Source organism: Lissotriton vulgaris, chromosome 12, assembly GCF_964263255.1.
Source record: "Lissotriton vulgaris chromosome 12, aLisVul1.2, whole genome shotgun sequence".
Taxonomy (NCBI): domain Eukaryota; kingdom Metazoa; phylum Chordata; class Amphibia; order Caudata; family Salamandridae; genus Lissotriton; species Lissotriton vulgaris.
Window position 1 is genome coordinate 281613781 of NC_141700.1, and position 25831 is coordinate 281639611.

Below are 25831 nucleotides of genomic sequence, written 5' to 3' on the forward strand. Positions count from 1 at the left end.
ACCAGGAGTGTTCACATTTGTCCATGTTGGCTCTCATGTTGAAACTACCTCATCTCGTCATGCGACTTGAAGTGGTTTATTCGTTATCACAGAAAGTCAACCTACTGTTTTTAGGTCTCGCAGACCTGCGTTGCAGCTCACATGTGCTGCTCGCTCTGTGAGGCTTCTTGTAATCATTACGTTTCAGAAGCGGAGTTTAAGCCAGCCCATCTTTTTGATTGGCTGGCGTCATCGTCTATGCCAAACGCTGGCTTTTTATTGTAAATGAGGCTTTTTAGTCCCTCCTTGTTACCGCCCTGTCTCCTTTTGGCTCATCCGGACTGGATTTTTTACTTACGACGTTACATCCACTGTCTCCATAAGTCAGTTAGCACTCTTTTTTGTTATTTGAGCACTGTTTTTTTGTTATTTGCAGCGCGTCCTCTTTCACTTTAGGGACCGCGCTTGTTTATTTAATTGATTTGCCCCACGAGCTGCTTTCACTGTGCTTCAAATTTACTTAATTAATTTAGAGCGCGGTCCGCTGACTTTAGCGTCCGCGCTTGTTAGCTAAATCCTGCTTCCACCGCACTTCGCAGTCATGGCCACGAAGGCGAGCTTTTCACTTTGTACACACTAGACTGTAAGACCTCGAGTGGAAATGAAGTGGTTAATGATCAGTGGGCAGCTGGAGCTGTCGGATACGATGTGAGACTGCGTATCTTTACTTCACGGTGACGTCATTCTTTCAGACATGCCAACATTTTAGGACAGGGACGTGGGAGATTTAACATAAAATAAAAAAATCGGGAGAATGAAAATTATCCAATGACTTCTATTGTAGAAAATGCAATTTCAGGCAGGAGACAGCTAAAAGAAAGCCATTTTTGGCTTGAAAAATTGGGTATATTGGCATGTATGTTCTTTACTTGTCGCGAACTGACTCTTCAACTGAATATTTCATCACAGACTTGCATTTGTCCACATTCGATGTCATATGTTTGCCACAGTGTGTTTCCTCTCAGAAAAAGGGAACTAGTGTCTCTTCTATAGATTTGCAAGTGTGCAATCTTTAGTGTGTGCGGCAAAGAGCATTGGCGTTGGGGTGAAAAATTACTATTATTGTTGCAATAAAAAATGGCTGTTCATTTCCAGATCGTCCAGTCATTTACATGTTTCACATTGGTTCTGATATTTAATAAAAAGTGCGTACAATCAGGCTGAAACACATTACTGGTCATTAAAAAAAACATATTTGCAAGAAACATCCTTGGTAGTCCTGGTCGCCCTAGTCTGCACAACTCAGCGCCTTCTAGAGAAAAAAAACACAAAGCCCAGTGCATTGGTGTTTAGCAGAGAGGCCAACTGTCCGTCTCAGTTTGAGAGGCGGAGAAAGGGGCCATCGGGTAAAGGAATTAATAGGTCTTGCTCTATCCAATTTGCACCATTGTTTTGTAAGTGCTGGGGGTAGGGTGACTTTCAATGGAATTTACTAGCATTCCCCAAGTTGCAGGTCTTTGGGGGAGAGGGTGTGCATGGGGCCAGCTTTAGGGAAGTGTAACTGGTGCAGCCGCACTGGGCACTGCCCTGAGGTAGGGCGCTGACCTCAGGTGAGGGGCGCTGTGTTTATCAATGACTTACAATTTAAAAGCAGCTGCTCCAGAGTTCCTTATGCCTCCAGATTTCAGGCAGCAAAAAAAGGTCACAATAAGTTATGATCAATGTTTCTGCTGGAGAGAGAGGTCAGAGTTTTGTCTAGTGGCAGTTTTGACTCGCCATAAAGTAGCTCAGAGGGATAATATGCCTGCTGCAACGGACATATCTGTATTTAAAGTGGGCAGTTGAGTGGATTAGTAAAGCCAGACTTCACCAGCACTTTAAGACCAATTAAATGTATGCCAGAGAGGGGCGGTGGAGAGATAAGGGGCCCCTTTACCAAGTGGTAGTGAAGGAATCTGAGGCGGAGGTCATAGTGGGGGGGCTCTAAAAAGGATTGTCGCACCGGGCGCAACCAGTGGTAAAGCTGGCCTGGGTGTGCACTTGGACTAAGGCGCTAATTGGTTTGGCGGTTAATGATTGGCTAAGAGAGAGGGACCGGCAGGGGATCATCAGATAGATGCAGATCCCAAACACCAAACAGACGGATGAATTTAGAGGAGTACAAATTCTGCATAACACATACCATGTGAATGTTTTGCTGTGTTTTGTTTTTGCAAATTTAATGTAGCGCCAACTTGACCCAGAGATATCGGAGCGCTTTACATGAGCACCAGTTACGTTTCACATGGATAAATTGATTTGGGGTAGGTAGGGGGAGATTGAGTGATTTGCCCAGAATCACAGGTTGTTGAGGCGACGATGAGACTCGAACCGGGTTCCCAAGTGGGCACCTCTGGCCGTTACGCCTGCTCTGTGACAGATTATCAGAGGGCACGCGCACCATTGCCATGCAAGCCGCACCCTAGGGGGCTGTATGTGTCCAGCAAAGTTCGACTAAGGGGCGCACAACCAGAAAATAAAATGCTCCAAGAGAGACACAATCTCGAGGCCATTTTAAACATGGTCAAACGGTCCTTCCAGAGACAGCTGCAGCTTGATTAGCCGCCATTAAGGAGAACATTCCAGAATGCACTGTGCATGTCCCATGACATACTGTAAAGTAGGGCTTAGCTATTGTTGGTGCAGTAGGTGCAGTGACACCGGGCTCAGAGGAGTCCACTGCATACCCTTGACTGTAGACTTTTATAGTGGAACACCAGGCCATGGGGGTCCATTCGTTGCAACCTTGCAAAAAAAAAAGTGCAGTAAGTCAGGTTTTCCACTAAATAGTGCTATAATTAGTGGGATTTGTAGCTCACTCGTGCGTAGGATAAAAGTGAAACCACATGTCCCTGAACACAACGTTACGTACGGTTGACTAACACACGGCCTGAAGGTGTCAAACCTACTTGGCAGCCATGTGACGTGAATCCTGCTTAATACCTACATAGCTTTGTGCCTTACTGTCAACATAAGTGTAGCCCAAGACTCTTCGTTTCACTGACCCATGCCTGTGCGACAGAACATTCAAGTTAACCACCCTCACCCCGAATAAAAGCCAAAAAAACGTATATACATTTGGGTAATTTACATAAATTGCTTCCTCCCAGTTTCTTTTTTATGGTTCATTGGCTAGTGATTCAAACGAGTCCCTTGTTTGAAGAAGAAAACTGTAGCCGTTAGGAGCTGTGCAAGGGAGTCAGACACAGAAGATTTGAACCTGGTTCACCTTAGATTTTCCACATTGTCATCTTCGTAGTCCAAACCTTTGACTTTTGTTTTGCCACTTCAATACCTTCCATGTATCCACAGGCACGCATTGTATTATATAGTGAAGAGTACATGCCGACATTTAAAAAGGTGAAAGAGGGAGTTTTCGAAAAAAAATAATAATAAATAAACCTAAATAAATAAACATGACAAATGGGAGGAATGGATTCCCCCCATCGACTTAAATTAATCTAGAGGCAATTTTACGCTGGAGACCGCTAGAATAAAGCAATTTTGGCATAAAAAATATCTGCGTTATGCCGCCTCAGTCATGCTTGTTAGCATGTATGTTCTGAAGGTATTTATACAGTTTTTCTGTGCGCTCTGCCATGCCTAAAAAGCTTTAGGTGTGGCCTGACTGCATCCTTTATAGGGCTTTAAACCTATCTCACAATGGAATAGCTTTGCGATTTGAGTCAGGGGTCATAGTGCCGTTTATAGCGCTTGGTTGAAAGGGTAAATATTTGTTAACTTTACATAAGCAATAACTGTTATGTGTTGGGGGAGGTGTGTCCTGTGATGTTAAAATGCTGACCTAATTTACCCGTTCAGTAAAAATACCCCGTGGTCGGTGAATAGTTTTGATTGGGGTACCTGCAAGCGTACCTGATATTGACTAAAATTGGCTGTATGCACAACCAGGGGCAGATCACCTGAATGTCGGTCGTTGCAGTAGTTCCTTTCATCAACAAGCATTTGCGAGTTTAAGCTATTGGCATTGTAAACGACAAGGCCTGTTATGTAGGTTTTAAAAAACAAAACTTAAATAAAAGGTATTGTCATTTACAATGCCAAAACGCTCAAACTCGCATAAATGAGAGACCTATTGCATTGCAAATGTTTTTTTTGTGGTAGCCATTACTATATGACATGTGTCTCTTTGCAGAGGCTACAACAGCCTTGGGGTTTACCTTACAACTTCAACCAACGGGGGTTGGCCGGTTTGTGTTTTGATGTTTAACAGCATTAATATGCACATAGCCATAAATCCGGGTTTTGTCTTTTCGCTTCGGATTGCATTCCGATTTCTCGTCTCTGGTTAGCTCAAATTTTGCATGAAAGGTTTTTACTCTTCTTTCCAATACTCTGCAATTCACTTTTTTTGGTGGTGTTCGTTAAGACATACTGTATAACAGAGCCTCTTATTTACGCATCAGGCTGTCCAGGTAACACCTCTTTCAATGTTTCTTCTTACTATTTTGTTTTGACTATGAATTGAGCAATGGAAACTAATAAAAACATGTTTTTGTAACTAAAAAAAACCACAGGCAGCCTCCATATCCAAGATCATAACATTAGCCATTTGCGCTTATATGTGCACGTGCATTTCAGACACTGTTTTACTTTCAATTACAATCCATGAAGACTGCATACGCCTATATCTTCCCTCCACAGAATGTTGTGCCTATGTGTGAGTGAGACTGAACGGCAATTATTAGGCGCCTGTAAATGGCTCTGTTGTGAAAGCCAGGGGCCTTATTTCCTTTCTAATTATATCCCTGCGTAGAGAGCAGTGGAGACAGCGCTCAACTTCATATCTAAAGAACAAACCCCCATTAAACTCCCCCAGTGATTAAGCCACAGTTGTATGTATTTATTTATAACGTTTTATATAGCGCTAGCTAGACCTGTGTGTATCAGAGCGCTTTACATACAAAAGGAAAAATTGCAACTACATCGCAGGACATGAAGATGCATAAACATATAAGCAAATATATCATACTTATGAATACAGTGAAGGGGAGAAAACGCAGGTGGTTGAAACAGTCAGATAACCACCATCCTTGAAGGTCAGAGGTTATTGATGCCTAGGTAGGTTGACTTGGTCAGTAAAGTATTGGTTAAGGAGCAGGAGTTTCAGGTCCTTTTTAAAGCAAGAGAAGGGGGGGTTGCATCTGAGGTCAATAGGGAGTGTGTTCCACATCCTGGGAACGTTACCAGAGAAGGATCGGCACTGGGTCACGGGCGTCCGCAGGGGGGGGGCAAGGAGGGGCGCTTGCCCCCCCCCCCCATGGAGCACCCCTGCTGCGCCTGCCCATGCTTTTACAGATGTCTTTTATCCATAATTCAGGGCCCTGCAGGGAGCAGAGCTGTTCCCTGCCAGAGTCCTAAACTCCCTGATGGGGCGCCTCGCACTCCTCATCGCAGCCCCTCCTGCCTATTGTCATTCTCTCTGTGGCTGATTATCACAAACAGAATGACAATGGCCGGTTTGAGCTGTGCGCTACAAGCACGAGTGGTTAGGTCTGGATACCAAGACCTCCTTTTAACACTGTGTAGCTTGAGAGCAAGAGGTCTTCTGAATTAAGTTCTGGGGGGAATCGATGCATTATGGCTCAGTAAGATGGTTGAGCTCAACCATGCTATAAATCATTTAGAATTTGACTTTGAATGCTATTTCTCATCCTTTTTCAAAAAGCTTTGAATAAGTTATTTGTTTAAGTGAACACCTGAGCTTTAGCATGATTGTACTGTCTACTGTCACGAATGGTATGATTACTTCATAAGCTGACCCACCTGTTGCAGCAAATGCAAGGAGGAGGAGCAGGCCATGTAAAATGTGGCTTGTAAGTGGGGGAGACTACAGAGTTAAATCCATTGCTCTTTGCTATTGACGAGGCTTGATCTAAATCTGTTCAGAGCAGCAGCAAAACACCCGTCGTCGACTCATGTTACTTTCTTTTGATATATTGGCTGCCGTATCTGACTGGCGAATTAACATGAGCCTAATCAGCATACAGTATTGTACTGTAGCATTTATGTAGGGCACCCTTTTGAGGGGCCAAAGTACATTATAAAAAGAGTTTTGGTGTCACTCTTCTCTTCACTTTGGTTGACCTGCCTGGCAGTGTGATGGAGGATGCGGTGTGAAAGAAGGGCATCGAAAATATCGTTGTAATCAGCTGTTAGTTATAATTTTCTATGCAAGTTTAGTGCAATGTCTTCTTGTTTCTGTTATGCTTTCAGTTACTGACTGCAGCCATTGGGCCAACCACGCTGTAAAGTTTTGAGCCTGGGATGAGACCAGGCAGTTGAAACAAGACAGGGGAAAGAGGTAGACGAAAGAAGGATTAGTTACTTACCTGTAATCCTAGTTCTCTTCCAGGGGTATCCTCATCAAAGTCATAAGCATTAAAATATTCCCGCCCATGTGCGGGACCCCAGAAACACTATATTATATGTGCCCCACACATAAATACACATATATATATAAATAATATATATATAAAAAACAAGCAATAGCAGCCAAATCACATTAGAGCTGAAATATGCTGTGAAGAATTTCCACCATACATGAATAATAAGCATTAGAAACAGGAGAAAACAACACCAAAGTTTGTTTAAGAATTGTTTTAATGCTCAGAAAGCAGTAGAAATTCTCAGAACTCACTGGAAGCATAGGAAGCTCCCAGGCTGCATTGCAAACACACAGTCTAACAAGACTGAAAAGCTAACCTGTAGCTAAATAGCAAAAAACTGACACTGTGCCTTTAAGGCACTCATGACCCCGTGTATCCCATCATGCCTCAGGAGTGGCAGTTAGGTCAGATGTTCTTTTCGGAGACTGAAAACCAAACCCAAGAACACATAGGTTAACAATATCTCCTTATAAAAGAGTATCCTTTGCCCGGGGAGGCGGGAGGGTTGCTTATGACTTTGATGAGGATACCCCTGGAAGAGAACTAGGATTACAGGTAAATAACTAATCCTTCTCTTCCAGGGGATCCTCATCAATAGTCATAAGCATTAGAATAGAATAGCGAGCCTCTCCTCATCCCTGCGGGCAAAGGAAAGATAAGACAGAAATCTCATCAATAAGCGTGAGTAGACAAAAAACAGACTACCCAAACAGATTCCTCAAGGAGGCTTGCCCTACTTGAGTGTCAGTCCTGGAATCAGAGTCAAGGCAGTAATGCCTCGTAAAGGTATGCACTGATTTCCAGGTCGCGGCCTTGCATATTTCTGACATGGGAACGTCATGCAAGAAAGCCACTGTAGCCGCCTTCCCTCTAGTGGAATGCGCTTTTGGAGACATCAACAAAGGTTTTCCTGCTAGTTGATAGGCCAACTTAATGCAAGAGACAATCCACCTGGAAATGGACCTCTTTGCCGCTGGAAAGCCAGTTCTCATTGCACCATAGTTCACAAACAGTTGGTCCGTTTTCCTAATCCCTTTAGTCTTTTCCAAATAAAACTTCAGCACTCGTTTAAGATCTAAGGAGTGAAGTGACCGCTCGGCCGGGGTCGTCGGATTTGGAAAAAAGGAAGGGAGGGAAATAGACTGATTTATATGAAAATCAGAGATAACCTTCGGCAAGAAAGATGGGTGAGCCCTCAGAACTACCCTGTTATGGTGGAATACCGTATAAGGTTCCTTTGCACAGAGCGCCTGTATCTCACTGACTCTGCGTGCAGAGGTAATCGCCACCAAAAAAGCTGCCTTTCAAGAGAGATGTTGCAAGGAAGCTTTGTGGATGGGCTCGAAAGGTGGAGACATTAACCTTGATAGAACTAGGTTGAATTCCCACGGAGGAGAAAGATTTCGCACAGGGGGATACACTTTCTTCAAACCCTGAAGGAAATCCTTGACCACTGGGACCTGAAAGAAAGACACCTGGTCAGGGGACTTCCTATAGGCCACAATAGCTGACAAATGTACTCTAATGGAAGCGTACTTTAAACCAGCTGTTGCGAGGGAAAGGAGGTATGGTAAGATGACGTCCTCCTGCCCTTTAACAGGATCCAAATGATGATCCCTACACCACAAGTAAAACCTTTTCCACTTGAAGGCATAGGATGATCTCGTGGACGGCCTCTTAGCCTCCCTCAAAATGCTCATGCAGTCTGGAGGCAGGTTCAAATGTCCGTATTGCAGGACCTCAGGAGCCATGCTGTTAGGTTCAATGATGGGAGGTTGGGATGCATTATCCTCCCGTTCATTTTGCTCAACAGGTCTGACCTGCAAGGGAGTCGTTTGTGTGGACACACAGACAGATGTAGAAGGTCCGGATACCACCACTGCCGAGGCCAGTCTGGAGCAATCAGGATCATCTCCATGTTCGTCCTGAGGAGCTTGGAAACCACCCTCGGGATCAGAGGTAGGGGAGGAAACGCGTACGCGAACATCCCTGCCCAATCCAACAGAAGAGCGTTCCCCTGCGTCCCCGGCCTGTGGAACCTGGACGCGAAGGCGTGGCACTTGGCGTTTTCGTCGTCTGCAAACAAGTCTATGGACGGACGTCCCCAGCAACGAAAAAGCTCTTCCACCACTTCGTCGTTTAGCACCCAGTCTGGCTGATCTTCGAAGTGCCTGCTGAGTGCGTCTGCTTTGACGTTCAACTCACCCGGAAGATGCACCGCCACCACTGTGAGACCTCGAGCGAGGAGCCAATGCCATATTGTTTGAGCCTCCCGAGACAGTGGGCGAGATTTTGTGCCTCCTTGTTTGTTCAGATAGAACATGGTTGTTGTATTGTCCGTCTGAACCAGGACTGAGTTGGAGGTGATCGCTGGCAGGAAAGCTTTGAGAGCCTGGAATACCGCTCTGAGTTCCAGCATGTTGATATGGTATGTCTGCTCCTGTGCAGACCACCGGCCTTGAATCTGAAGCGGACCCATGTGTGCTCCCCAGCCGTGCAGGGAGGCATCTGTCACTATAGATTGGGACGGAATGGGCTGATGAAAAGGCACTCCCACCATCACATTGTGTCTCCGAGTCCACCATCTGATGGACTCTTTTGTCGCCTGGGAAAGATAGACACGGTCCTCCCAACGACCTGTTGCCTGGTCCCACTGATCCTCCAGGGTCTGTTGCAGAGGACACATTCTCAGCCTGGCGTGTGGGATGAGAAAAATGCAGGACGCCATGGAACCCAGCAGAGACGCCACCTGTCGCGCCGTTGGGGGTCGAGACTCTAGCAGAATCCCACATTTCAGGTTCATGGAAGAAAGTCTCTCCTCCGAAGGAAACGCTCTTCCCACGCTTGTGTCCAGAACAGAGCCTAGGTAGTGGATGGATTGCGTAGGCCGCAGGACCGACTTCTCCAGGTTCACATGGAGGCCGAGCCTGTGAAGCTGTTGCAGGCACAGATGCAGATCTTGCGTTACCCGTACCGGAGATGGACCCTTCAGGAGCCAGTCGTCCAGATATGGATAAATGAAGAGACCCTTCTTGTGAAGAAAAGCTGCCACCACTGCCATGCATTTGGTGAAGACTCGTGGTGCGGACTTGAGACCGAAGGGTAACACCTTGTACTGGTAGTGTTTGTGCCCCACGACAAACCTCAGCGCAATCGGGATGTGAAAGTACGCATCTTATAGATCCACCGAACACATCCAATCTCCGGCTTGTAGATGAGGACATATTTGGTGAAGCGCCAATATGCGGAACTTTTCCTTGACGATAACCTTGTTTACGAGTCGTAGGTCGAGTATGGGTCTGAACTTGTCCTCCTGATCTTTTTTGGGGACAAGGAAATATCTGGAGTAAACTCCTTTGCCTCTTAGAGCGCGAGGAACTTCTTCTATCGCTCTTTTCTGCAGCAGGATTGTTACCTCTCGTCGGAGCAAGCTCAGTTGGTGAGGGCAAGAGCTCTTCGGAGGGATGCTCTTTGGAAGAGCACGGAAACGTATCCTGTATCCATTTCGCAGTATATTCAGCACCCACTGATCTCTTGTGATGCTGACCCACTCTGCCAGGTGTTGTGAAGCACTTCCTCCCACTGGAGTGGGAAACGGCATCAGAGGAAGCCACTGTTCAGGCCTTTCCTCCTCTCGTGGTGTTGGAGGACTGCTGGTGGCCCCCTCTGCCCCTGCTGGGCTTACCACGAAACTGGGGTTTTCCCTGAGCTTTGTTCTGGGACCACTGAGGGGTTTGAACCCTCTGTTGGGCCCCTCTCCCCCTGTTGGACTTGAAGCGGCGCTTGAATTCCTTTTTCTTCTCCAAGCCCACCGCCTTCACCGTGTCCAGCTCAGTCTTCATTCGGGTCATCTCTTCGTCCGCGTGTTCCCCGAAGAGAGCGGAACCCGAAAAGGGGAGATTCAGAATCCGATGCTGAGCATCCGGCTTTAGACCTGTAAGGCGCAACCAGGCTGATCTTCTGGCACAAACTCCATGGGAATAGGAATGAGCCGAAAGCACCGCCCCATCCGCGGCCGTGCTGATCATCTGGTTAGCCACCAGGCACCCCTCCGTAACAGTTTCCTCAAAGTCCTGCTGGTCCTCTTTCGGCAGCTTGGCTTTGAATCTTTCCATCGAGTCCCATAAGGCTCTGTCATACCGACCCAGGAGCGCAGCTGCACTGGCGACCTTAAGAGTGGAAGCAGCAGAGTTGCAAACCTTCCGACCCCAGGAGTCTTGGGTCTTGCTGTCCTTATCTGGTGGGACTGAAGATGAACCAGCAACCGCATGTGTCTTCTTCGCCGCTGCCACGATGACAGAGTCCGCCGGAGGGTCAGACCTCACAAACACCGGGTCAGAAGCCGCCGGTTTGTACTTCTTGGTACTGCGTGCTGGCACTGCTCTGATTGCTGCTGGGGTTAGGAAAACTTCCTTGACAGGGTCCATAATCCCCGGAACCAAAGGCAGCAGAGGTCTGGAGAGGGCCTTTTTGTGCAAGGTTTCGAAAATGACTGTCGTCGTCACTTGAGGGACAGACATTTCGATGTTCAGCTTAAGCGCACCTCTCTGCAGAACGTCCAGGTACGTGCCAATATCATCCACTGGGGAGGACCTGGACGTTGGACTGTCCGTCAAAGTCGGTGAGTAGTCCCTCTTGGACGATCTGGTAGATGAAGTGGATGAGGTAGACGGAGTACGTCTATGTCGATGGTGAGAACTGCGTCTCCGCTCCCGGGACCTCCTGGAGCGCTCCTCCCGTCTAGGAGAGCGAGATCTGACCCAATCTCTTGCCCGATGTTCTCTTCTAGGGGATCGGGACGCCCTGGGGGATTTGGTTGGTGACCGCACAGGAGATCTGCCCCGGTTTCGACCTTCCAGTCTAGGATCCTTTGCAGGCGATCTAGATCTTCCCCGATCATCCCATCTAGCTTTCCTTGCAGGCGAACGGGACCTCCTTGGCGCCTTGGTGGGCAGCGTCACAGGCGTTGAGCGCCTGGGAGGGCTACGCTTGTCCATCTCCTCCACCAGGTTCTGGAGAGGTGACCTGTGGTGTGGGCTGGCATACTCCTGCATATGCTTGGTAGCCCCATCGTCTCTCCAAGGACCTGTACCATCTAGGTGACAGTCTGATGCGCCCCGCTGAAGGATCTGGACGACGTTCAGGAGTCCTGTGTATAGGGCTCCTGGATCTTGAATGCGCAGTAGAGGAGCCCGAGGACCGATAAGATGAATGGTGAGAAGCAGATTCTGTCACCATGATCGTATCCGAGTGCCTCGACGTCGAGCGCTCACTTCTCGCAGCCGACCGCTTCCGAGGAGTCGGAGGATCAAACAATCTCGACCTCGAATGTCTATGAGAGTGTTCGTAATCTCTCGACGTTGAGCGGCGATGAGCAACCGTCGATGGAGTTTCCTGCCTCGACGTCGAACGGTGGTGTCCGGTCGTCGACGGGGACCTCAGCCTCGACGTCGAACGACGATGTCCTGTCGCCGACGGAGGCTTCTCTCTCGACGTCGAACAGCCTCGCCCTGTCGTCGACGGAGCTTTCTGCCTCGACGTCGAGCGACGATGGTCAGTCGCCGACGTAGAGCCATGTCTCGACGTCGAATGCCTGTGCGACGACGGCGGAGGGGTATTGGGCACCCTCGACGCCGAGCGCTGCCGCCGCACCGACGGAGACTGCGTCCTCGACGCCGATCGACGAGCCACTGTCGACGGCGGAGGAGTCACCCTTCTCGACGCCGGTCGTCGCCTGGTTGACGACGGCGAGGTGACGTCCCTCGATGCCGGTCGTCGCCTGGTTGACGACGGCGGAGGAGTAATGGATCTCGACGCCGGCCGTCGCCCAGTTGACGGCGGCGGAGTAGCCTTCCTCGACGCCGATCGCCGCCCGGTTGACGATGGCGGACGGGGACTTCGACGACGGTGCCGGTGCCTTCGATGTCGTCGACGTACCTGGTCTTCCTCGACGGCAGCTTCGAAGAGGAAAATTCCACCTGTGGATCTTTTCTCAGCGCCGAGCTCGACGCTGAAGTTGAAGGGTGTGAAGACTTCTTCTTTGAAGAGGAATGGGTCTTCTTGGAGCCCTTCTTCACTGGAGATCTACCTCTCGAAGCTCTGTGAGCCAGGCCATAAATTCGAATCCTCTCCCTGTCCTTGAGAGTCCTTCCTGACAGGTTCTCACAATGAGGACAGGTCTCTGGATCATGGTCTTCAGGCAGGCAAACAATACAGACCTCGTGGCTGTCTGTCTTGGCCTTCTTGCTGTTACAAGAAGGACATTATCAAAGAGTGAAGGCATTTTTAGAGGAAAATGCACTCCAAACTGCTCAAAACAAGCAGTATCTTACTTGACTAGATCTAAGACGTCGAAGTAAGAGCAAAAGTTGTCAAAAGAATCAATTTTTCTGTAAAAAACCAGAAAAAATAGTGGAGCTGTGTAACCAGGGTCCTTCACTGAAGGAGCCGGAAAGAACAACTGACCTAACTGCCACTCCTGAGGCATGATGGGATACAGGGGGTCATGAGTGCCTTAAAGGCACAGTGTCAGTTTTTTGCTATTTAGCTACAGGTTAGCTTTTCAGTCTTGTTAGACTGTGTGTTTGCAATGCAGCCTGGGAGCTTCCTATGCTTCCAGTGAGTTCTGAGAATTTCTACTGCTTTCTGAGCATTAAAACAATTCTTAAACAAACTTTGGTGTTGTTTTCTCCTGTTTCTAATGCTTATTATTCATGTATGGGGGAAATTCTTCACCGCATATTTCAGCTCTAATGTGATTTGGCTGCTATTGCTTGTTTTTTATATATATATTATTTATATATATATGTGTATTTATATGTGGGGCACATATAATATAGTGTTTCCGGGGTCCCGCACATGGGCAGGAATATTCTAATGCTTATGACTATTGATAAGAATCCCCTGGAAGAGAAGCAGAGGTTTACTTAGATAGAGCTGCCTACTGGTACAGAGGTAGTACAGTTGTGAGGTGTTAGGGGACTAAACTAAATTGGTAGCCATATAACACCTGTTCCCTCCAGATGGGCAGCGAATCCTATTTATAACATAACGTGTATTTGTAAAGCGCACCTTCACCCAGAAGGGTATCTTGGCACTGAATAACAGATGTTTATTGTTATCCAACTCAATGATACTAATTTTATGGATCTCAGAAGGATGATAGGCTGAGTGGACCCACCAGGGGTTGAACCTGTGGCCATGAGGTCAAACTTAGGCCCCCACAGTGGACACATTAGTCAACTAAGCTACCAGACCCATATTATACTTGTATGGTTTTAGGAGGAAAGTGTTAGCACTTCCTGAGGCTCTCCCACCACAGGATACCTAGCGCAAAAGCTTGAATTTTTTTTGTGTCTCTCTCCTTTGTGTCATTTGTCTGTGAATCATGCGATTATTCATGTTGTGTATTCTTACTTGATGTAGATATTGGGTTTTTGACCTTCCTTCCACCCTTTTGTAAAGCGCTCTGATAACCTTTTGTAAAGCGCTCTGATAACCTTTGGGTTCTTGTTAGCGCTATATAAAACTTTATAAATAAAAATTATACTCCCAAGTCAAAAATTGAGGTTGCAGCATAGCCCGGATTTCAGATCCCACTAAAACATACACAGACTCATGTCAATAACATCTATCTACCAGTATGCACCCTGTCATGTCTGGCAGGACGTCCCGACCCTGTGTTTCACTGCCTCATATCCCCCTGTACCCCACTCCCCGTGCTCACTGCCTTATATCCCTCTGTACCCCACACCTCACGCTCACTGCCTTATATCCCTCTGTACCCCACACTTTGCACTCACTGCCTTATATCCCTCTGTACCCCACACCTTGCACTCACTGCCACTACATATCCCTCTGTACTGCACACCTTGCGCTCACTGCCTTATATCCCTCTGTATCCCACCTCGTGCTCACTGCCACAAGATATCCCTCTGTACCCCATACCTCACGCTCACTCCCACAAGATATCCCTCTGTACCCCACACCTCGCACTCACTGCCAAAAGATATCCCTCTGTACCCCACACCTCGCGCTCACTGCCACAACATATCCCTCTGTACCCAACTCCTTGCGCTCGCTGCCACAACATATCCCTCTGTACCCCACACCTTGCGCTCACTGCCATAACATATCCCTCTGTACCCCACACCTCACGCTCACTGCCACAAGATATCCCTCTGTACCCCACACCTCGCGCTCACTGCCACAAGATATCCCTCTGTACCCCACACCTCGCGCTTACTGCCACAAGATATCCCTCTGTACCCCACACCTCGCGCTTACTGCCACAAGATATCCCTCTGTACCCCACCCCTCACGCTCACTGCCACAACATATCCCTCTGTACCCCACACCTTGCGCTCACTGCCACAAGATATCCCTCTGTACCCCACACCTCGCGCTCACTGCCACAAGATATCCTTCTGTACCCCACACCTCACGCTCACTGCCACAACATATCCCTCTGTACCCCACACCTTGCACTCACTGCCATAACATATCCCTCTGTACCCCACTCCCCGCGCTGACTGCCACATATCCCTCTGTACCCCACACCTTGCACTCACTGCCATAACATATCCCTCTGTTCCCCACACCTCGCGCACTGCCACATATCCCTCTGTACCCCACACCTTGCACTCACTGCCATAACATATCCCTCTGTTCCCCACACCTCGCGCACTGCCAATAGGTCTCCCCTTTGGGACTGCTGCATAACTAAATACTTGTAAGGTCCCAAAGGCGAGACCTGTTGGCTATGCCAATGCTTGTTTTTCTCAGCTCTGCCTGAGTATTACCTGATCCTGATTGTCTGCCATTTTAGCCCCGCCCCTATTGATTAACATTAGCCACGCCTCTTCATTTGCCAGGTTTGCCCCCCCCCCTGGAAACATTTCTGCGGACGCCCATGCACTGGGTCTTTTTCCTTTTCAGTTTCGGGGGCATGAGAAGAAATGAGTTGGTGCTTCTCAGAGTTCTAGATTTTCCGGCTTTTACCAGTTTGCTGTTTAGGTAGATGGGGCATGGGGCGTGAAGGGCCTTGTGTGTGATGCAGGGCAGTTTGTAAATACATCTATCTTCCACGGTAAGCCAGTTGAGTGAGTTGAGGGTAGGTGTGATGTGGTCAAATCTTTTTACACCAATTATGAGGCGAGCTGCCATGTTAAGGACTGACCTTAGTAGGGCCAGGTGAGCTTTGGTGAACCTGTTAGGATGGCGTTCCCGTAGTCCAGTTTAGAAAGGATAAGGGATTGTAAAATTGTATTGAGATCATCCTGGGGAATGAAAGGTTTAATCTTCTTGAGGTGTTTTAGAGAGTAAAACACACCTTTTGCAGAGTTCTTGATGTGGTCTCTCATTGACAGGTACTTCTCCAGGGTAATGTCTAGTGAATTTACCGAGTCGGATAGGACGAGGGAGCAGTTTAGAGCATCAAGATTCTTGAGCCAGTCTTAAACAGGTTGGTGGTTACTTTTCGGAGAGAACAGTATTAATTCTGTTTTGTCCGGGTTCAGCGTTAAGTGGTTTGCGTTAAACCAGGTTTGGATCTTGGTTACCGTGACATTGAGATGTTGGACGTCACTGGGTGATTTGATTTTGTAGTATATTTGTGTGTCATCTGGATAAAGGGGGTATTGAACCCCTGCCTGTTTCAGAATAATTGCAAGGGGTTTGTTCCATGAAGAGATTGTAGCGGGATGGTGAGAGGATCGATCCTTGCGGGACTCCAAGTTTGACTCGCGTTGGGACAGAGAGGCAGGAGTTGATTTTAATTTGTTGCGAACAGTGCTGAAGGAAGGAAATTAACCCTTCTAGTACTGTGCCATTAATGCCAAAGCGCCTCTTCAGACTCTCAAATAGAGCTGGATGGTTTATTGTGTCGAATGCCGCTGATAAGTCAATAAGGATGAGGAGACAGGCCTCCCCTTCATCTAAGGCTCTGTGGATATCATCAGAAATATTGAACATCGCTGTTTCAGTGCTACAACCTTTCCTGAAACCCGATTGGAAGGTGTCAAGGAGGCTGAAGTAATCAATATGTTTGTTGAGTTGTTGGAGAATGCACTTCTCTAATGTTTTAGCTTGGAACGGAAGGTTGGAGATAGGTCTGAGGTTGTTGAGCTCGTTGGGGTCGGATCCTGGTTTCTTGAGTGAGTATATGAGTGATTTGTCCTAGTTGTAGGGAGTCTGGGACCCAACCTGATGTGAGAGAGGCGTTAATGAGTTTTGTCCAGAAAGGGGCAATGATGTGGTTGAGTTACTTTACTATTGTGGATGGGAGGGGGTCCATAAAGTGGGAAGTAGGCTTTAGGCTGACAATTATATTGAAGACTTCGATTTCTGACATGAGTTTGAAGTTCGACCAATGAGCGCCATTTTTCAGTAGGAAGTGGGCCTGGTTGTCAGTGGTATGATTGCAATCTGTTTAGTCAGGAGTGGTTAAAGGGGGGCAGGTTGCGAGGGAGGGAGGGAGGATTAGAGGTTTGGATGACGGATTGTTCAATTTTTGGGACTTTATATGTGAAGAAGCTTGCGATTTCTTCGCATCAAATCTTTGTGGCTATTATTTTTTGTGGAGGTGTGCCGTTTGTTTGACTTTTAACAATGTTGAAGAGTTCTCTAGGTCTATTCTTCGCCTGGTCTAGTTGGCTGCAAAAGAACGTGACCTTTGCCGGGTTGACCCAAGTTGCGCTAGGTGGAGAGTCAAAGGGTTTAGTCTCCAAGCCCTTTCCGATTGTCTGAGTTGTCGTCTTTCGGTATTAAGATCTACATTGAACCAGGATTTAGATTTGGTAGATCTCAAATTTTTGAATTTGAGTGGCACTACCTGATCTAAAACCTCTGTCATTTTGGCATTAAAGTGGGCTGTGAGGTCATCGGCCATCATACTGGAATGCTGGGGTTGTAGGTGGGCATGAATCCTGCATTCCAGTTTGCTTATAGAGACTCCTTTGATGTTCCTGGTCCAGTGCTTTGGTTTGTCACATCGTATTGGTTGGTTTCTGACATGTGAGTCAATATTAAACAGTATGAGGTGATGGTCAGACCAGTCGATGGGAGAAATCTATCTCAGAGGGACCAGCTCATGTTTGGTGATGATCGTATCCAGTGTTGCTCCTTTGATGTGTGTTGGTTCATTGCAGAGTTGTTTGAGGTTGGTAATTTCAAGCAAGTTGGAGAGGTTCTGGGCTGTGGTGTCTTCTGGGTTGTTCCAGTGGATATTGAAGTCACCAAGGAACACGTCTTCTGTGTCTGTTAGAGAGAAGTGAGTTATTAAGTCGGTTAGTTGTTCAGTGAAGATGGTAGATGGTGTGAAATTTGATTTGCGTGGTGCCTTTGACTGCAAGTTCAACACCTAGATAATCAAAAGTCTGGTATTCTGTGGATTTTAATCTGGTACGCTGTATTTCTTCTTTGTGAATGATAACTAGGCCGCCACCTGTTTTGATCGGTCTGTCGGGTCTGATGATGTTGTAACCTGGAGGGGTGAGAAGGTCCAGGATGGGGGTAGAATGATCATTGAGCCAGGATTCTGTGAGGAATGCCATGTCTATTTTAACTCCAGCAACATCTGTGGCGGGTTGTACTGCTGATCTACAGTTGAGGAGCAAGCACGATAGAGGACGGGGAGTCTCGGTGTTGGTGTGTGCTGTATGTATGGCAGGGGGTCTGGGCGAGAGGGCAGGTCTAGGGATTCTATTTGTGCTCACTATAACAGGGATTGCAAAAGGGGCCGTGTTCTGGCTTATTGCGAGGTACAAGTCGTTGATCTCCTCTGCTTCTTGTTCTGAGATTCGGCAGAGAGTTTGGCTAGGTCGATGAGCCCGATTCCTCATAGGGTGATTCAAATCCACCAAACTTTTTTGTCTAAGTTAGGTTTGTGTGACAGTTCTCCAAGGTCGTGACCTCTGACCTTCATGGTGAAACATTCCAGACAATGCGAGCAAAATATCAATTTCAAGCAGTTGTCCTCCTACACAGTCCCTTTGGTTATGTGTGCAGGAGTTCCTTTCAGGAAAGGGAAAACCAGTGACTGGCTGCACTGGAGAAGTGCTTTAAAATGATGACACGGCCAACAATGCTTAAACGAGGTATTACATATCTTGAAGCGCCTTGACTTTATTTATTTTTTAAAGTTACATTCTTTAAAAATTGAATAGTCTACACAGGACCTGTCACAATATACACCTCGGTGTCTCTCTTGGAAAGTAGTGATGTTGCAAGTTTCACAACGTGAACCGTGGTGGAAAACATTTAATCTGCTGTCCACTAATTTACTTTCAGAGCAGAGCTATCCCTCCAGGTCAAAAAGAGATTTGGAGTACTATTTCGATGTTTCCACTCTATCCTCTTTCCTTCATATCTCCTTAGATAGGTTAAATATTCACGCCACTGCATAACAAAAAAACAAAACTAATTTACATCGCCAATAACGCTAGCTTTCACAAATGCGAGACCGATTGCATTGCAAAGGCTTGTTTCCTCTTCCCATGTGTGCTGCAGAAAGCACACATAGAAAAAAAGGAAAACACCTCTCAGAATTGTTTTTGTGCAGGAAGGTTGACCCTTCATGCACAAAAACAATCCTGCCAACAACACAGGGATGCTTGCACCATGGGTCAAGGGTACGTGCGTTGGCGCTAGGCTGCTGAAATGGCACCAGCACAGTGGAAAATGACAGTCGTATTGGATAAATACAGTGCATTCCTGCCCTTTCACGTTGGCGTAGGCAGCGCAGTAAGGGGACTTGCTTCGCTGCCCTACGCCGAAACCCCCAAAACGAGCCCCAACATTCTTAAACTTTGCATGATGAGTAATATTTTTTGCAGCGCGACGAAGTTAGACAGGCGACTGACATTTTTACTCTGATTTGCCTCTCCTTACTGCTCAGTAGCACTTTCTTCCGTTTCTAAATCAACGGAACAAGCCTCTGGTAAAATATTTATAGAGCTGGAAACTTCCACCATTTGCCCTTCTGCCAACTTCCGCTACCACCCAGGACTGAAATAAGACATCAAAATTCTCTTATGTACGTCCTAAACGGATACATGTTATAGTGGCATGTGGACTACCGTGAAACACCAGAATCGTCTGCTTTTAATAGTCATTAACAAAAGGTACCGTTGTCTGCACCCCTTCACAAATGACTCTATTAAACCTATCCACCAAATTGTTCATGATGTACATGTAATAATGACACATATCGTAAACACTGATAACCATTCAAAAGAACCTACGAAATCCAGGGTTTCATTTTGAACTAGGCCATGTGCATATGGAACGGAATGCAAATGTCTAGAGCAAAAAGTGCACGTCGTGTGATAAATTACAACGCTTGCACAGCTTGGCATATTGCTTTAACCTAGTATCACCAGCTGCTAGTTTGCAGATACCTTCTTATGTATAGTTTCATCCAAATTATCCTTGCGAACTACGGGGCATATTACCAAGCAATAGCAAATAATTATCGCTATTGCTTGGTTAGAGACAAAAATTTACAGCTGAGCTGCGGCGATTTTTACCGCAAATAAACCTTGGTATTACCAAGGTTTATCGCAAATGCGATAATAATCGCCGCAATGCATGAATATCGCTGAAAAGTCAGCGATATTCATGAATTACCGAGCTAATGCTCTTAGCCATGTTATCCGCCTCCCATTGGATAACATGGCTAAGAACTGCTCAGGGCAGGTGTTAGCTTTTGGAGATATTCATGCTTATCGCGAATATCCCCAAAAGTTGGTAATAGGAGATAGCGATGTTAGCGACTGTTTTCAGTCGCTAACATCTTGGCACGCCCACTTTGCATGTCATTAGTGATAAATATCACTGACATGCAAAGTGGGGCCCAAGATGGTCGCTATCTCCTACTAGCTGTCGCTAACTGGTGTTAGCGACAGCTAGGTAATAGGGAGATCATTTTATCTCCGCTTTCTTGGCTTTTAAAGCCAAAAAAGTGGAGATAAACCCCCATTGATAATATGCCCCAACGTTAGTAATAGTAATGCTCTCTCACCAATGTTGAGCCAGATTCGCATCACTATATCTCACTTTGTCCCATGTTAATCTGTCCTTAAGCTTCCAAGATACTTGAGGATGTACAACTAAAGCGCTTTCCTGATGCTTTCACAACGAAAAGATGATGCAAACAGGTTCACAGCATGTTCCTGATCCCAAAACTATCCTCGGTGTCCAAGGACTGAAGGATACTGAGGTAAGTCAGGCCCTTACGAGGCATTAGCGCCAAAAGCTCCACATTTTCAGAAACGTGCTATCGCCTTCGGCTCAGCCAGTGTGCAATCTCTGTTCATTTATATTAAACAATATGAATAAAAAATAAATAAAAAAAACAATATGAAGTGTGTCCATCCCCAATACATTCTGAAATAACATCACTGCATACTGACCCAGCCTTGTACATGCAACTGTCAGTTGAGTAAATGTGAGATTACTGGCAATTCACTACTTACGATAATGTTTCTATCTGGCACCGAATGCTCCCAAATGCTGAAAGCAAGGTTTCCAATCCTTCATCTCGAATTTTGTTTTTTCCTAAATCAAGACTTGAGAGAGAGTTATTCTCCTGGAGAGCAGACGCCAGGCGTACACAGCAATTGTCCGTGAGGATGTTTTTCCTTAAGCTGCAAATAGAAGAACATGGGGGTAAGGGTAAGAAATGATACATTTCGATGGAAAAGTGATATTATACAATGTAGATTAACATTAAGATAAACTACCAGGAACAAAAAGGCAATGGTGAATGAAAACAGTTCAAAACGGTGAACAACCTTTACAACAAAACTTTTACCACGCAGGGCCTTTACAATGCGGTATTTACAATGCAAACCATTACAACGCATTGCCCTGGAGGGCGCTCTAGGATAGGGAATAAGTTTAATTTACTATCCAACCCCCTTCCCTAGTGTCCACTGGGACTGGTGTTGGAATAGTAAATTAAACTTTTCACTATCCAGCACCCCAAAGCACTATGCGTTGTAAAGGTTTGCGATGTTAAAACCGCGTTGTAAAGGCATGCCTGGTAAAAGCATGCCACCCGCAAACACCACCAACTGATCCGATCCACCAAGAAATCAGCATTCAAGGATCGACTCGACAACAACGCCCAAAACAGCAAGGAACTATTCAACATCGTCAAAGAATTTACCAAGACCACCACAGCCTCTAACGACATTACTCCCTCCCAAGAACTCTGCGACTCCTTATCCTCTTTCTTCTATAACAAAATCGCCGACATACACAACAGCTTTGAGAACATTTCCAAAGAACAATCCACTCCACCCACCTCCGAACCTAAACCGCCCCCTAACATCCTTAACACCTGGAACCCAATCACCACTGAAGACACCATCCGCCTAATGAACTCCATCCATTCAGGCTCGCCAACCGACCCCTGTCCCCACCACATCTTCAACAAAGCAGATTCCATCATCGCACTCCATCTCCGTGATGTCATCAACTGCTCCTTCAACTCCGCTACCTTCCCAGAAAGCTGGAAACACGCCGAACTCAGCGCCCTCTTGAAGAAACCCACAGCGGACCCCTCTGAACTCAAGAACTACCGCCCCATCTCCCTCCTCCCATTCCCTGCCAAAGTCATTGAGAAAGCCGTCAATAGACAGCTCGCCGCCTTCCTTGAATCCAACAACTCCCTCGACTCCTCACAGTCCGGCTTTCGAGCCAAACACAGCACTGAAACCGCCCTTATTGCAGCGACAGACGACATCCGAACTCTACTGGACAACGGAGAAACAGTTGCCCTCATCCTACTTGACCTCTCCGCCGCCTATGACACGGTCTGTCATAGCACCCTCGTACAACACCTTTATTCGATAAATAATGCACCCCCTCCCCCAAGCGCCTTGAGACCCTCCGGGTGAGTAGTGCGCTATACAAATTCCTGAACTTGAACTTGAACTTGTCATACATCCGTTCAAAACTATATATGAAGGTGGGAAGTGGGAGTAAGTTGGGCACTAAAAACTACACATCGGAGGGTGGCACCAGTCGCTTGGATATCTGTGGTTAATAGAACCACATCTTTAAGATGGAAACGTCTTTAAATAATCATGAGTCTAAGATTCTACTGTTAAAGAGAAAACAAAAGCAGACAGGTACTTACACTTTTGTAATCCTTAATTGATCAGAATCCTTTCTGATACAGCACTTCTTCGCTTCCCTAGGAGGTCCATGCTTGACTCATCTGCTAGGCTGATCTTTTCTTACATTGAACTTCATGTCCTTCCCCGGGACACAAAGTCGTGTCTGGTGTCTACCCTGTAGGACATTCAGTGCTTCTGGGTCTTATCCCTTCAGGGGCATTCCCTGTTCACTGAAGACATCATCTCTCAGCGCTCTTCCTTCCCGTCAACTGCGAGGGTATTTGGTATCACAACCAGTGAGATTGTATGTCCCCCGTTCTCATGGACTGGAGAGAGTTCAGCCACAAGACGTGGTTTTGACTCAAGATGTGTCTTTCACAGTTCAAAATGTGTTTCTTGTTCATGAACTCTTTTACTACTCAAGAGAGCTACAGTGTTCAGCAACCTTTTGACTAGGTCTGTGTTATATAGATACCACATACATATACACATAGATAAAGCCTACGCATGTACATAACCCCAGAACGTGTACATCTCTCAGGAAGCACTGGGGGTCTCTAGGTAGAGGTGAGACTTGACACCTTAGATGTACCTGTCTGCTCACAACATGGTCCCAATCCCCACCTCTACCCAGCAGTTTCAATGCACGCATTGCATTCCTTGTGGGAAACTGCTTGCCAGGTCAGTGGGAGATAGCGCTTTACTAGAAATTTGGCGTGCCTTGCTCCCACCCCTTTGCACACAAACTCTACTGTGTGAGGGTCAGTCAGTCAATAAGTCTTTATTGGGCCACGGAGACCAGAAAAGCACATTAAATAAAACATTTGCACCTAAAATCCAGTTCAATACATGAACATGTAAAAAACAGACCAGTGATACATGTACATTTCCAATTTGATATGGATGAGGACCATCTAAAACCTTTGCTAAAAGGAGTGAGTTAAAATATGACATAATGAATGTAGCACGAAAACACAGAATCAATTTACTAACATGTAAAGTGGGGATGTACTACTTACATAGGGTGTTAACTTACTCAGGTTAGTTCAGAACCAGCATCATCAGAAGGAACCAGCATGCTTTCCCTATGTGTCTTTACTTCACCACCAGTTCGATATTATCATAGTGGATTGAAGTAATTGTGCACTACCTTTTCTTTTATTAAGCAAAACCTTCTCTGATAAACAACTGACCTACTTTTGAGGGACATTACCCCATACAGATTGCCCCTCTACTGTCCTGTGCCAGAATGTTAAATGAGCCAAGTAGAGAATTCATTTGAACCTATTTCTGGTAACAAAATGAATCAAACCCTGCAGACCGAATGGTTTAATTTAAACATAGAAACCTGAACGACACTGTGTTTTGGACAATACTGTTGAGCAGACTAATCTGTATGTAGAACAGTGTTAGAGGGACAACAGTGCCACACTTGAGACCCGCTCTAGAGCTATCCTGTGGACCCCCACAAATCTCCATGACATTAAGCAGTTCCTGGGTTTATATTTACTGATGGTATTGATAAGTAGGCCATCACTGTCTTTATATTGTTCTACCAGTCCCTTTATTAGTAACTGCTATATTTCCAACAACCATGAGTTGAGATCAGTATTTATTTCTGCAGCGGATGCTGCATTATCTGAATAATGCCACAGCATTGCCAAGTGATCACCCTGATTGTGACCGTCCCTTTAAGATTTTCTCCTGTCATTGGACACTTACTAGATCGTCTCTCAGAGATCTATGTTCCAGTGGAAAATATATCTGTGGATGAATTTCTGGTCCTGTTCAAAAGATGTTTGGCGTTCAGACAATACATTCCCAGCAAGAGAGTACATATAAAGCTCTATTTGCTGTGTGAAAGTACCGCTTGATGCGCACATAATTTGAGGATGTACATTGGTAGGGATTTTTCAATTATTCTCCCCTGTCACCCTTCCACTTTTGGAGTCAGAGAAAAAAATGTGTAGGAACTTGCCAGATGGTTTTTTAATAAAGGTCCCCATTTGGATTCCTACACAGGTGTGCAATCATTTAAGCAATTGTTCAAAGTGGGCACTGTGGCATGAGGCACAATCCTCTCTAACCGTAAAGGTTATTCTAATGACCTTGTGAGTAAAAAACGTCAAAGGGGACAGAGCAGTGCCTTATGTAGCAATAAATGTCTTGTTTTGACATTTCCAGATATGTCCACATACAACTATTCACAATAAAACACTTCACCTATGACTGTTTGGCAGAAGTGTGCAAACCTGTGATTATTGTAAACTACAACAAACATTTGAGAGTTGTAGAGAGTGTAGATCAAAGGTTGGAGCTTTACAATGCTGCTCAAAAGTTATATATCTGTTACAAGAAATTGTCTGTTCATGTGTTTCATTTGGCATGTTTCAATGCTTATGTTTTTTTCAAACACTGGTCTCCAGATTCCAAAATGAGCTTTGTACTGTTTCAGCGGTCTGCAACTGGCAGCCTTGTTTTGGTCAAACAGGCAAGTGCTCCTAGAATCGGAGCAGTGGAGGATGTGGCTAGATTTAAAGATTCCCACTTTCCGTAATACATTTCTCCAACACCCACGTAGACTTTCTTTGTCACAGATGTATATTCTATGTCCAAAGATAATTACCAAAGGAGACTCTTATATATTCTCCTGAGTGTCCTTCTAATCCTGGGCTGAGGTGTGCCTACATGTTTCTATTTGTACCATATGCAACTCAAGTATTGGGAGCAACCATGAGAATATAATTGACTGTATTGCTATATATTTTCTGTTTATATACCTGGTTGGCAGTAGTTAGTCTGTAGCTACACCTATTATGTATGCAATCATAGTTGGTATTTCATTTACAACCAATAGGTTGCTTTATTCTATTTGAACAAAAATTGCTTTTTTAGTTGGATATTTTATTTTTTCTGTCTGTGCTTTGTGAAGGTCCACCTGGACCTGCTTCCGGACGGTCGCTCCACCACGTTCCTCCTGTGCTTCCCTGGTATCGTTTTCTGAGCGCTGTTCACTATACTGCCGCTGCCTAATATTCTAGCGCCTCACTTGCATAGCGCTTTTAGTAATTACCTGCCTCTCGCAACGCGACCTCGCTCAGGCTTTTGGCTTGACTATTGGCTTGTGTTATCATCTGTAACTGTGTTTATAGTGTTTATTTCACCAGCGCTTGGGCTCGAATTGCGCTTACTGCTAACTCGCTGCATTTTTGTTGTCAGTGATACCCCTGCCTGCCTTCCCTCGGACCCTCCATTTTGTTGTTGTTGTTCTCCCCTGAC

General features: G+C 46.1%; 1 protein-coding gene across 2 annotated transcripts in view; it reads right to left on the reverse strand.

Moving 5' to 3' along the window:
- LOC147673966 (NACHT, LRR and PYD domains-containing protein 3-like) overlaps positions 1-25831 on the reverse strand; it is a 428609-nt gene that overhangs the window by 72300 nt on the left and 330478 nt on the right. For both annotated transcript variants that reach the window (XM_086945054.1, XM_086945053.1), the window contains one exon: positions 20903-21073. In XM_086945054.1, the coding sequence (XP_086801180.1) occupies positions 20903-21073 (171 nt within the window). The remainder of the gene's footprint in view (positions 1-20902; positions 21074-25831) is intronic.